At 39.5% G+C, this 14,473-nt stretch overlaps 1 protein-coding gene across 1 annotated transcript in view; it reads left to right on the forward strand.

Annotated features, from left to right (window-relative positions):
- Positions 1–14,473, forward strand: part of LOC134540848 (transport and Golgi organization protein 6 homolog) — a 69,372-nt gene that overhangs the window by 40,112 nt on the left and 14,787 nt on the right. Inside the window, exons 6-7 of the mRNA XM_063383842.1 lie at positions 3,497–5,095; positions 8,168–8,375. Coding sequence (XP_063239912.1) covers positions 3,497–5,095; positions 8,168–8,375 — 1,807 coding nt within the window. The remainder of the gene's footprint in view (positions 1–3,496; positions 5,096–8,167; positions 8,376–14,473) is intronic.

Genomic DNA, 14,473 nt, shown 5'->3' on the forward strand with positions numbered 1-14,473 from the left:
TAATTTGCAGATAATTCATCTATTTGCCGCCGGATCCCGTTGTAAATACTCACGGTCTTAGTCACCACAACACAAATTAGTTTATAATCACTGAATTTATATTATTTTACAAAATTATGTTAATTATATCAATTTCTATAAAGGCCGGCGTCGGGATAGGCCCAGACGAAAAGCGCCTTTTCTTACTTTTTTTCTATCATAATTCACGGACGCACTTCCGCCCATGGCGGTATGCTATTATACAGGATAGCCTGCGGCTGTAAACACTGCAGCCAGGAACAGGTAATCTGATGTAAGTGATTACTAATCACATCAAAACAAAGTGGAAACACTATTAAATATAAAATATCTGTGGCGAGAGAAAAAAATACAATAAATAACAGAAGTGAAGTTGCAACAATGAGTTAAATATTAAATCAGGTTAGGTTTGATGGTAGTATAGTCAGTTCAATGTTTATGAATGCTAAGCTGTAACATGACAATTCCGTAGTTTGAAGGTCAGATATATTATATAATAGTGTTAAACAACATCATAGTATTATAAATAATAACTAAATACATATATGATAATAAAACAATTGATAAGTACAGTAAGTCCTCTATTTACGTCGTACCGATTTACGTCGTTTCGGATTAACGTCGCTAATGTTTGAGTACTCATGTTTCAATTTAAGTTGTCGCCGATTCACAATAACGTCGTTTACAATGACCGTAAATCTTTATTTTAACCAAAACACCGTATATAATTCGTTTATGATTCTTTGTTTCCTTCGGTAGTTAATTTATGCTATGTAGCGTAAGCTACACGTTCACCGCCTTCTCTTATCATACATCATGAGGGACGCTTCCTGCTCTCCGCTGCTCTCCGCGCGGTGATGCAATACTACCAGCCCGTCCGCTCGGCCACCCACGTATCTCGCACGTAGAAGTGTTATCTACTTCCCGCAACGACACAGCATTTTCTCCTACCCCTTTTCGTCCAACTCCTTGGCACTTCAGTAGAGGTGTAAAAGTAACTAAAAAAAGTGTACCCGTATGTATTCGTTACTATAACAATTAGTACTCGTTACTTTCGTATCGTTACTCGTTACTTCTGATACTGTATAACATGTTATGTTATGTAACAGCAACGAATCGAGTCGTATTTCGTACGCGTACAGTATGACGTCACGTAAATAATAATAAATCGAATATAAACAATTAAAAGTATTTGATAATTAACAGCTTTTGTTAACCAAGAAACAATAAAATCTCATTAGAGCAGCTTTATTATAATATATCTTTTAAGATAAGAACAAAAAACGTGAAAATACGTGATAATAAAAAACAAAAACATACATATTTATAATTTGTAAAAAATACTTTCTTACGTTGTTCCTGTTCCAATCCCAAACTTTGTCTACACACACAATACCTTTAATAAACAGTAAAAAACTTGGACGACGAATTTCCAAATTATACTTTTCTTAATAAGCAAACATCGTTCTTTGTAACGAATAAGCGCGCGCATGCGTAAAACATACGAAAAATGCGAGTAACGAAATGCATTCGTGTGTAACGTTTCGTTACTCGTTACTAGATGCCGCACCCGTTACTCAGTAACGAATACATACGGTTTGCTACAGCTCTACACTTCAGTCGCTATATCATTGAGTTGGCCGGAGTTTTAAACGTGCCGTTGTTAACTTTATCGTGATATAATGCGTTTGTAGTAGGCCTACAGTATCAGCTCACTGCAATTTATGATTTTTTCTTCATAAGATGTCTTCCAAACGACTATATATCTGTTTTTATATTTCAATCAATAAAGGTAATAAAGCAGCTGGTTAAATAACCATTCTATAAAGCTGAGAAGTACTAGTTGGACTTGTTTCCCATGCTGTCGGTTGTAATTTGCTGATAAAATTGCCCGTTGTCACGTCTGTATGCCAGCGCTTCCGGCCGACCTTGGGCCGTGGTCGGCCGGTGGCATGAAACATGGCTCATTTTGCGTCGTTTCTATTTACGTCGCGGTTTTCAGGAACGTAACCCCGACGTAAACCGAGGACTTACTGTAGTCTTATGTTGCTGTACGCGGTACCATGTAACCGTACAGAATATACACCCTCCTTTAAAATAAAGGAATAAAAAAAAAATGTTACAATAATGGATTTAAATACAATGATGGTGAACTTTCAAAGAATTAAAATATTAAATTGTCTATCAAACTTATTGCCTACATTGAATTCAATTTGTTTGCACAGTCAACAGTAAATTACTGCCACACTTCTGATGCCATTTCTTACACAATTTGCTCTATTTGGCCAGAATAATTATACTTTAGAAGTGTCAACAAGCATTTTGTTTGACCAGCCATTAGTAAAATACATCTACACATCCATACACCACTTAAGTTAATAAAAAAAAAAAACTTCCCCCTTCAAAGCAATCCCGTTTACCTAAAAGAGAAAGTTACTAGCCATTACGCTAGATGGCTGCAGATGCAGTGAACTTACAGTCCAAAGCACTGCACAAAAAGCATAAAATTTTAGAATGCCAAAAATTATTACGGAAAATTTTATATCAATCATTAATTCTATTAAACAAACATTCTGTGGAATTTTGCACTTTTAATTGTTCTTTATACACCAGTCACCCTTACTTACATGTCAACGACTCAATTAACTACCTATTTTTAAAAACAAATTGAAACAAACATGGCTTTTTTCTGTTCTCGCATCTCTGCTGAGGCACGTTATAGAGTTGCACACATCTATAAACCACATACATCTATGGCACCTTCAACTGTTATGTTTTGATTGTATAACGTAGTTTGTTTACAGATGTGACGAGAACATTAAATATTTTCACGTGTAATTTATTTTATAGTTAGAGTTGAATATTATTCCACAGAAGTCCAAAAAAATAATTCATAAGTGAATTGAACGTGAGTTGAGCCATTTCATGCTGCAGTTAAGTTGTAGTGAAGGACTATTTTCGTAAAGGGTTTTGCTATACTGCCGGCACCGACATTTTAGCTTCGGTTCTCGGTGCCGGTTAAAATCCTGAGAACCGTAAGAACCAAGAACCGAGAACCGGTACCGACCAATCCCTACTATGTATAATAACAGAACCATGAGTATTAATTATGAACAAAAAAATATTATGCAAATTAGTTAAAAATATTGGTTAATATATTATTATGCTATGTCACAGGTTGTGAACCTGGCTGGGAATAGTAGGTAGCTCGCGGAAAAGTTTTTCCTTATTAAATTTGAAGCATTCAGGAAAACTAACCATTTTTTATTACAAAATCACGTTAAAAGTGAAATTTTAAGTTCTGCCAGTTCTCTTCTGCAGACTGCTTCTGGCTCTTCCTGGAGATTATTGTCTTAGGTATTAGTAATTCCTAGTCTCATGTGGGTTTACTGCGTACGTATTTAAATTTCTTGTTATCTGTTCATCGCGTTTAGTTTTTTTCCTAATGCTTGTGCTTTTGTGTTTTTTTTCTTCACAGCTCATTCAACTGCTGAACGCTGACGGGAAAGCCCATGCAGAACGCTACAGTAGTGTCGCGGTCCTGTGCATCAAGACTCTGTACGAGAAGAAGCCCCTGATGTGCATGCGCTACATCCTGGACGTGATGATGCGACCGCTGCTGCTCAGCTGCGACGTCTCCGGCCACGGCCCGGTGTTCTACCGCGAAGTGGAGCTGCTCACCCAGAAGATCGCCAAGCTGAACGACCCCCAGTTCATCCCGAGCGTGGACGCCTTGACGGAGGACCCCTCGGGGAGGCTGGACGTCGCAGTCATCGCCACGGAGGAGGAGGTGTCGCGCTGCGTCGCCATGCTTCACCGGTGCTTCGTCGCCCCCCAGAGCGAGATGTCCTCCCTGCCGGCCGACCTGCTCGCGCCCGTCGCCTCCCCGCTCTTCCGCCTGCACCAGAAGATCTACTCGAGCGCGTCCAGCCTGAAGAGGCCCGTCCAGGAGCTGCTGCTCAAGTTCGTGTCCGGCAGCAGCCAGCTGTCGATGAGAGACATCTACGGGGCGTTCCTGTTCCGGGACCGGGCGGAGGGGATGCTGGACGTCAGCGACAAGGTGGAGTTTGCGTTTGGGCCCTCGGGCGGGGTGCTGCTGCAGCTGCACACCGAGGACGTGGACACGCTGGTGATGTTCGAGCAGGCGGGCGACTGCCTCCTGGAGCTCTTGAGCGTCGGGGACGCCGGCGGGGACCTGGCCAACAGCCTGTTCGTCTCCTTGCTGCTCGTCCTCACGCAGAAGCCGGACCTGCCGTTCGACGGCGGCGTCGCCTGCGACCCGCCCGACACGGACCGCTTCATCTCCAGCATCGTCGGCCACTCGGATCGGAGCGTGGTGGCCATCCGCCTGCTGGCCACGCTGGCGGAGAGCCCTGCCATCCAGGAGCGGATCGTCAAGGACCCCACGCACGTCATCCACTTCATCCGGCACATGCTCGAGAAGGACGCCAGCTTCCTGCTGAAGGGCGAGGAAGAAGGTCCTGACTCCAGCGTGGACCTCGAGAGCCTGTTCGTGGTGCTGATGGTCCTCAGCGTGATGATCAGTGACCCGGGCCCCACCGACGCCAAGTGGGAGCCCTTCAAGGAGCTGATCAAGCCGCTCAAGATAATCCGACAGAACGTGACCAACCAGGACCTGAAGAAGTTTGCGGACAAGCTGTACGACACGCTGGTCACCCACGGGGTGGTCAAGGAGCCGGCGGTCAAGGGCTCCCAGAAGCCGAAGGGCCGCTCCAAAGAGCCGAAGAAGGCGAAGGGCAAAGGTGACAAGCCCAAGTCGGCGAGGTCGAACGTGGAGGGCGAGGGGGGGCAGCCGCCCGCCGTCTCGGAGCAAGACACCTTCCACGGTCGTGTGGAGGAGGATGAGGACGAGGAGGATGGCGGGGAGGGCAGCTCCGAAGGACCTGGGGCGCGCCTCGACTGGAAGAAGCAGAGCCGGTACGAGCAGGCACTGTTCGAAGTGTGCGACCCTCTGCTGCCGGTCAGGGGCCACGCGCTCCAAGAGCTGATCAAGCTAGTCAAGGAAGGCGACATAGAAGCCCTCTGCAACAAGAAGCATATCGTGTCCATTTTACAGGTTCGAATCTTTTATTCCTCTGTAGAAGTTCAATAAATGTTCCATTTTTGCCTATCTACATGACACAGACTTAATTTAAATTTAAAAAAACTTATATTGTGTCTCATCTTACGTGATGCATCCCTTGGCTTAAAACATTTAGCCTAAAACTGCTACAGTATAATTGTTTGACTTAAAAATATTTTGCCTAAACTCACTTGTCCTAAAACTGTTTGGTTCAAAGTTTTTTTTGGCCTTAAATAATTTCACCTTAAGTCACTTGGTCTAAAGTTACTAGGCATTAAATTATCTGGCCAGAAATCTGTTGTAAAATGGTCGTTAAATTTAAGAAATAGTGGGTTGTCCGTACATGACACCTAGATTAAAAAAACAAAACTTTAATAGGCTGGTTTACAACTGCAGGGCATTGCTTAATATTAAGCATATGTCTTTGTAATTGTTAATTAATAAATACAGTTTCAAATGTCCCAATTGAAAGCAATATTTCAATGTAAAATAACAATGTTTAGTTGAAAGACACCATTGTATAGACTTCAGCATTTTCTGGTTTGAGATTTCTTCTTCTGTCGCTAACAATGCAAGCATATGTAGAAAAAGACCTCTCTGAATCAACATTGGTTGGAGGCAACCATAGTAATTTTAATGCAAATGTAGGATATTCTGCTTTAAGTGAACAAAGAATTTGACACAGATCAACAGTCTGTTTGTGAGCGTCTCGTAACTGTTCTGAAACTACTCGTTTCAGGACTGTCAAACCTTCAATAATACAGTAGAATCCCGCCGATGCGATCCCCCTCTGATGCATTCATTCCGTTTATACGATCATTTTTTGAGAAACCGTGAAAAATTTGAGCAGAGAAAGTCAAAAATTTGAGTAAAATCGGCTGAAAAACAAGTCTGTTACACTTTGTTGGGCACTATTTGTTCACGTTTATCTTGGCGAGAGCTGTACTGTAAGCAGTCAGGCATACAAAAGACGGCTAAAAATAAATACCACCCCTCTAGACTGTCTACGCGGCAGTGTCTAGCCGAGCTCGGCGCGTCCACTATCGCACGAAAAGCCGTCTCAGCTGTCATGTTATCTTACCCGCCCGCACGAAAAGCTGCTGTGGTAGCTTCTGCGAGAGCGTAAGAAACTCCTCCAGCCAGGCTGGCGGTAGCGGCGGCTTGACGTCATACATTACGCTTACCTCTCCCATCCCCTCCTGCTAATTCTTCAAGGCTCATCCCTCCCAGAGCCACAAACCATGTAAAAACACCCCCCCCCCCCCCTTTTTTTTTTTCAAAACATTTCAACACATTCCCTCCCTTATTTCCACCTTCTGCGTGAGAAACTGACAGCATCCTCCTCCCCCCCCACCCCGCGTGCGACAAAAACCAGGTTGTATAGTCCATTCTCTGTAAAATAAATATTTTTATGGGCTTATACGACTGTCCTTCACCGTTAATAAATACTTTATAAGTTTAAGTTTTTATGATACAATTTGTTTATTAGTCACACAGCAGTTTCTACTGAAAAATCACTAATACCTCACTTCGAATTTTATTGAATAGAAAAATTTAGCAGGGCCGTAAATATATTTATTTTACTGCATAGTTACTTTTCCATCTGCATTCCGTGTTTTTTTTTCTTTTTACGCTGTGAACGGACGTGGAAAATATAATTGCTTGAGCTGTCAAAATAAACATCGCTGATGGCAAGGGCGGGAGCGCATCCTGTCGGTCTGTCACTGTGATTATCTACTCCAAAAACATGTCACAGCATTTCAGGATAGCATTGTTCTTATATCTTTCGTTTATAGCCGAATGTTTTCTACCTGATCAACACAAGTTCCTTAGCCACGTTTTGAACGAAAATAACCACCAGCCGGCTAGCATAGCCGAACTCGCGTGACGCGAATTCACTTAGCGCGAGTATTTATCGGAACCCATTGTTCGGGGTATGCTTAGGTACGTTTTTCTCGTTTTAATTTGTTTATGATTGCAGTTACTGCTTTCATTTCAAATTTTCATGATTACGTGACGGGAATACTGTAAATCATTATTTACTTTCATTACTACAAAGTGGCCATGTTGGAACTTAGAAAAATGGCGATGTGCTGTGAACGTCGTGTGTACTTGTTTTTTTGCGATGTCTTGCATGGGTGGTCTAATTCATTATCCAGAGTCTAATTATTATCTTAGCACAAAATACTCAAAATATTAATATCAGTTTTATTTCTCGATGCTGTGCGATTTCAGTGTTTTGTCGCGAATTAAGGTAAATTGCGGTGTTACTTCGCAATATCGCGATTCGCAAAATTTCGGTATCTCTATACATAGAACTTTTTCTTACAATTACTTTTCCTTTTTAGTAGGTTTAATTTTCAAAATATCCTTCTTACACCTGTGTGAAGTTTTAACTAAGCAAATCAGTCAAAGTTTTTTTTAATATTTGATTTGACTCTGCCAGGAAATTGGCTATTTGTTTTATTTGAATCTTTGATTGTGATACAAAGCTTTGTGTCTTATAAGTGTTACATTTGTTGAAAAACTTCAAAACATTGGAACCCTAATATTCACTCATAAAAAATATTTAGTTTTTTTTTTTAGTTCTATATGCTATATGCTTTGCTTGAATAAAGTTGGCTATTCAAAAAAATTAAAAGTTTTGCACCCTATTTGCTTTTAAGAATGCTCGATATTAAAATGTATTCATGGTTGTTTTATAATTTTTATTGAATGATGTTGTACATAGGTTCCAGTTGGTTAATCTCTTAATTAGTTCAATTTTTCAAATTGAATCCTGTATTTTATAAAATAAGTGTAGTACAGCTTTGCCAAGATAAAAATATTCGCATATAGATTTCACTTTGTGAATATTTTAAATATCAATTTGATATTAGCTTCCCATCAAAAAACTACTATCCGCACAGACCTACTCTTTAGGAATGTCCTAAAACGGTTTTACTGTATGTGGGCTTTACTCTTACAATTCACTGGTGCTAATGGTTTTGTAAGTTTATCCATTACATGTTTGGTTCTATGTATATAAAAGCCCTGACAACTGCTTTTGTGGGTTTTCGCTGGCAGGAAAACATCAGACATGAAGACTCGTACATATACTTGACTGCTATCAACGGCTTGGCGTACATGGCCACGTACTTCCCGAACACGATCCTGAAGACCCTGATAGAGGAGTTCCGCGGCGTCCGAGGGAGGAAGCACGAGTCGGACGAAGAGCTCTCGGCCCTGAAGATGAAACTGGGGGAAGTGCTGGTGCGCACCACCAAGCAGCTAGGTGAGTCTTCAGGAGCACACCCTCGCCTGATTGGTAGGGACAAGATTATATGGCTAACTGTGATAAAACCAAATAAGCATGTCAAAATTGCATATAGCACCAAATGCAAGTTATGTATATCATGGAATTAAGTAGCTTTTATTCAAAACTTAATTCAAATCGTAAAAAAGAAAGTGTTTGAAATTCAAGCAAAGTTATTTCCTGATAAAAAATTGGGCCAAGTGCATTTATCAGAAAAAAATTATTTATGTAATTGGTTTATTGTGCATCTCTTATTCAATCAATTTAAACCACAAATATTATTGCTCTGAGTGTTATCAGTTTTAGACCAATTTATTACAATTTATTTTATTGTAAAAATTAGAGATGTACGAACCTGCAAATTTTTAAGTCGAGTCGAGTCGAGTCGAATTTTACAATAATTAGTTCGAGTCGATTCGAGTCGAGTTTGTAGATCATAAATAAAGTCGAGTCGATTCGAGTCTGAATTTTTATTTGAATCTTTGACACTTAAGTCGAGCTTGAATATTTGCACTTTATTGCTAAGAGTCCTTAGATGGTTGTCTTGTTATATCATGGCCCACTTAATCAAATATATTTAAAATACAAGAATTAATATAAATAATTCATTTAGGTTAAATTCTTAACTGATATAATACAATTCAATTATTGAGGTATAGAGCATAGAATACAAGTATTTTTGAAATTTTTAAATTTTATTTAACAAATATCGCCCAACTGTGAAAATTAAAAAATTCGATATCTCCTAAAGAATTTGAAATTTCTTATATCCGCCGGCTTTAATGAAAAGAGGAATTTAAAGAGCATATAATAAAAGTATTTTCAGATTTTTAACATTTTTTTTTTTCGCAAATACCGCTCAACTACATATTTACCTTATTTTGAACCGAACGAGTTAGCTGCGGCCTGTAGCATTCACGAGTCAATAAAAAACATTGAATATAATTTAGGCTTGTTGGCGCGAAGGTTAGGGTAAGTTTCACACAATCATTAGAACATTTTTGAAAACTTTCACTTATGGGAAGTGTAAGGCCGTGCTACAATTGGCGCAACATTACAATAAACGTTCCCATAACAAATATAATACATTTAAAGATTATTGCTACAACACTAACGCCGTTACGTTGCCGGCCAATCGCAAGCTGGCACTTCCAACCAATACATGCTTTTGTATTTGTATTGAATAGTTACACTTTATAAAATACTTTATACTTCATAATTAATTTTAACTTGCCACTTAACTTGGATAGCAAACAATTATACAAAACGCAATCTCGCCGAACGTAATAGTGTAAACAAACACGGAAAAAAAATTCAAGTTCGCCAACCTATACTTCCTAAAATTAGTGGAGCAAAGTTTTTTTTAAATGCCATTTTGTGATTGGTGGCGTATCAGTCGCAAACATGCGCACAAATATAACGCTACCGTTAATTTATTATTGTAACGTTGCGCCGATTGTAGCACGGATTTACTAAAAAAAAGTAATATTTCTGCCGATATTATGATTATAAAATTTAATTCGTGTTTTGTTTATTAAAATGTGTTCGTCTTCTTTGCTATGTGGTCACACCTGTTAAGTTGGCAATATGTAAAACTAAAATATAAATGATATGGCAGATTGTCGTCATTGTTTGTAAGTACGTGTTTCGGTCTTACGTACGTAATTTTTAGTGTCGGCCGAAGTCACGTAAGGAGATATTAAGAATTTATTGTAATTCAATTTTATTATATTTTATCATAGAGTTTTACCCGAATTTCCTTTCGAGTTTCGCCCCGTCGAGTAAAATAAACTCGAATGCCGAGCCGAGCCGAGCTGATGCTACTCGCTCGACTCGACTCGAATTTTCGAGTCTCGGCCCATCACTAGTAAAAATGAAGCATTTTAATTTACCATTGTGGAATAAGTACTACAAAACAGCTATTTCAAAAATAAAAACACTAACACCAAAATCCTGTGTTTTAAAAACTAAATACGACTTAAAATAAAACCATAAAATCTTGTCTCTACTGATTATCGATCTTGCCGGGTTATCAGACATCAACATAGTTGTAGCAGGAATACCAAAGAAATATCAGTGTACAGTGTAGTGACTTTTAAAACAAGTTGTAATCAGCTGCCATGTGGCTGAACATAATAGTAATTAATACAGGGTGTCCATAGAGTTTACGAAAGTTCTGAAAGAGACAAAAAAGTAAAGAAACCGAAGGACTGGTCATGAAAATCACAAAGTCCTGGAATAAGCAATAACTGTGCTGGAAGTCACAAAAATAATTTCCGGCATCTTTTTTTCTTATTTGCATTTTTTTTATGCCCCGCTTCAATTTATAGTGGCACATTCGGTATAATTACTTGTAGTCTGTCCGCTTAACCATGTGGGAATTATTTATAAATAGTTATTAAGTTCATAACGTAAAATGGGCACATTCCTGAGTAAAGTTGATCTATTTTGAATTGCATTATTTATGTTTAATGCAGGGATGTAGCCACATGGGGCGGCATGGGGCGGTGAAACCCACACTCGGAAATCGCCGACCCACACTAATTTTATCTAAAAACCATATCTCTATTCCTGGATGTATGGCAAGGAATGTTATCTCCTTGTTGCGCTAAGCAGTTTTTGCCGCCTGGCCGGAGCTGGAGGAGTGAATATGGAAGGGGGATGAGCTATTTTTAGACAGTCTTGCTGCGTGTGATGTGCCGCTGCAGAGAAGCTCTCTGCTACTTCCTTCCCACCCCAAGTCTCTACGTTGCTAGGCAACCATTCCTCCCCCTCTTTCCTTACGTTGGAGGGACAAAGACAAGGTCAAACACTCCGTGCCGCCTAGCCTGGCTCGTTTGCCGCCGCGCGTCTGATGATTTAGAGATAACAGTGCCGCCAGGCGTCAACAAAGGACCTTCCTATCTTCCGTGTTAAGTGACAAGCAAACCACTCTACTGCACCATCAAAAGTGACATGTAGGCCTATACTAAAACATTAATCTGTTGTATGAGTGTCAGAGTGGATAGGTCAGTTGGACTTGTGAAAGTTTTTCTTTGTTATTGAGAGAAGGCTTGTGTATTATGAGGTGATGACTATATTTACTTGTTACTTCCAATGGCCTATTTCTTGAGTGCCAAAGGAGTGAGTGAAGAATTTGTGACAAATGGTATACTAATAAAACTTTTGTGAGAAAACTAACATAAATAAGCCATTAGTTTTAGTAATAACATTGTCGGTTCTGTATTTATTTTAAGATATTCACAAAGAGCTTTCTTTTACAGTAGTGTAAACATGTCTAACAATGGGAAAAGAAATCAGACAATTACAAAGTTTTTCGTTTCAAAACCAAGAAAAAAACGGGAAATTTTTCTGGACAGTGAGAATGTTCATTCTGAAGAGACTACCAAATCAAATTGTAAAGTATCAGAGTTAGAAAACAAGTGCCTTGTGACAAACACTGCGCCTATTGAAGACCAGCCACCAGTGCCATCAACTAGCTCATCAAGTGTTGTGGGTGTATCTACAGAAGACCAGCTACCAGCAAGCACACTAACACCCTCAACTAGTTCTGCAGTTGCAGTGGGACGAAAACAAGCAGTCACATTTAGGCGAGAGTGGAAAACTAACAGAGCATGGTTGGTTTACAACACAGATGCTAAAGGTATGTTCTGCTTGCTGTGTCAAAAATTTAACAAAACTCCTTTTGATAGAGATACTTGGACAAAATCCCCATGCACTCATTTGCGATTGGAAAGTGTTGTTCGACACGAAAATTGTGCTGCACATATTGATTCACTTAAACTTGAATTGCAAGCCAGCCTTCATGGTCCCATCAGTGACAAAATACAGCCAAGCATGTGTGAGGAAGATCTCATGAAAGCGTTTGCATGTTTATACTTCTTGTGCAAAAAGAAAATTCCTCATACAACAAACTTTGAGCCTATTTTGGACTTGGCATGCTTTCTTGGTGTTCCCATCAAAGACACAATTCGTGTAGCAAAAAATGCTAATTACTGTAGTAGAACATCCATTCAAGATATGGTAATTAGTTTATCCACTGTGATAGAAAATGAGATCTTGGGCAAGTTACAAAATGCACCATTCTTCTCAATTGAAATTGATGAGACTACAGATTCAGCTGTAGTTGAAAAATTAGTCATTCATGCACGTTATGTTGACATTGAAGGTGTCCTGCAAAGCAGTTTCCTGAAAATTATTGACATTCTCAGTGACTTAGGAAATAGTGGCCTTAGTGGTACAAAAAATTGTACCTCAAATTTGCAAGGTGTTGCCCTGAACTCTGTTAACATTTCAAATGCTGTTATATCATATTTGCATGATAGTGATCTATGTTTCTCAAAGCTGTGTGGTATTGGAACAGATGGTGCACCTGTTCTTACAGGTAAACATAATGGGGCAGTTAAAAAGATAAGAGAGAAACAGGTAGAAATTCAGCAACAGCTAGGTGTAGAAAATGTATGTGAAGCTGTTGGTGTACACTGTGCAGGCCACAGGTTGAATCTGGCTGTATCGCAAGCTGCTGAAAAGACCCTTGGAATAAAAAAATTCTGTGACATTATGAGGCAGGTATTTGACTTTTACCAAAACAGCTCTGTCAGAAGTGCTGGCCTGCATGAATTACAGTGTCTATTTCCTCAAGATCCACAAGGCAAGGTCAAGCAGCCTAGTCATACAAGGTGGTTGAGCTATGGAGAATGTGTACTTCGGATGAAAGATATTTATCCAAGTGTTGTACTTAGTCTTGAAAGGGAATGTGAAGAAAGAAATGATGCAAGGGCTCGGGGTCTGTGTTCTTATGTGACTGAATTCTCATTCATTGCAACACTGCTGTTAATGTGTGACGTATTACCCATCATGAACCGTCTTTCTAAAATATTTCAACAGGAAAATGCTGATTTGAGTATTGTGAAGTCTTTTGTAGATTCAACCATCAACAAACTTCAGAGACTGAAAGATTTTGAAGGATTAAATGAGAGGGAAATTGCATCATATTTGGAAATGTGTGCAAGTAAAGGTGTCTCAGTTCACACCAAGCCAACAAATGCTGCTCATTTCAAGAACATTAAATTACAGTACCTCCAAACACTAATTGAAAACATTCAAGTCAGATTTACCGATTGTGACATTCTAACATGTTTTTCCATTTTTAACCCTACACATCTTCCATCTCCTCATGACCATCGCTTTGATGTGTATGGAACAGAAGCTATAAAACTGTTGTCTGCAAGATTTGGATTAGAATCAAGACTTTGCCTACAAGAATGGTGTGAAATCAAGCAATACATGGCTGATAACCACAGGAAAAAGACTTGTACAGAAGTGGTTCACTTTCTTTGCACTGACAAAACAATTGGCAGTTTGTTTCCAAATATAGCCAAACTCACACAAGTGTACAGAGTCATTCCACTTCACACAGCTGACTGTGAGAGAGATTTCTCTCAAATGAAGCTCAAAAAAACTGACTTGAGAAACAGACTGAGTGAGTTCACGCTTGATTCCCTGCTTCGCATTTCGCTGGAAGGTCCAGATGTCCAAGACTACCCATTTAAAGCACAGAAGAACAGAAGAATTCGCTTGAAATAGAAGTGAACGTTAACGATGGTTGAGAAAATTTGGTTAAATTTAAACGGGGGTGTTGTTTTTCCTAAAACAATTGACGTTAAAGTTGTGGTATTTAATTTGCTGTGTCGCCATTTTTTTGCAGGCAACCCACACTCACATTTTCCTAGCTACATCCCTGGTTTAATGCTAATTAATGTCTTGTGTATAATTTAATGTGTTATTAAAATATATAAGGAGATGGCTGGAAAAGTTCTGAAATGGTTCACCATGTATTTTTGGACATCCTGTAATATTGTTAAAATGTAATATAATATGTAACACTCTAGAAAATGTGAGCGGCATGATCGGTGGGCTGATTACAGACTGTACGTAACTGAAAAATGCCAACTTAAGGTGGCAAACGGCGTGCAGAGCTCCAGGAGTTAACGTTGCATTCACAAACTGCTCAATACTTATTAAAAGTGTCTGATTACGAATAGCATTTAAGAGCCATTGCACTTGTCTGTTCAAAT

The sequence above is a fragment of the Bacillus rossius genome, chromosome 17, assembly GCF_032445375.1.
Source record: "Bacillus rossius redtenbacheri isolate Brsri chromosome 17, Brsri_v3, whole genome shotgun sequence".
In the NCBI taxonomy this organism is placed as follows: domain Eukaryota; kingdom Metazoa; phylum Arthropoda; class Insecta; order Phasmatodea; family Bacillidae; genus Bacillus; species Bacillus rossius.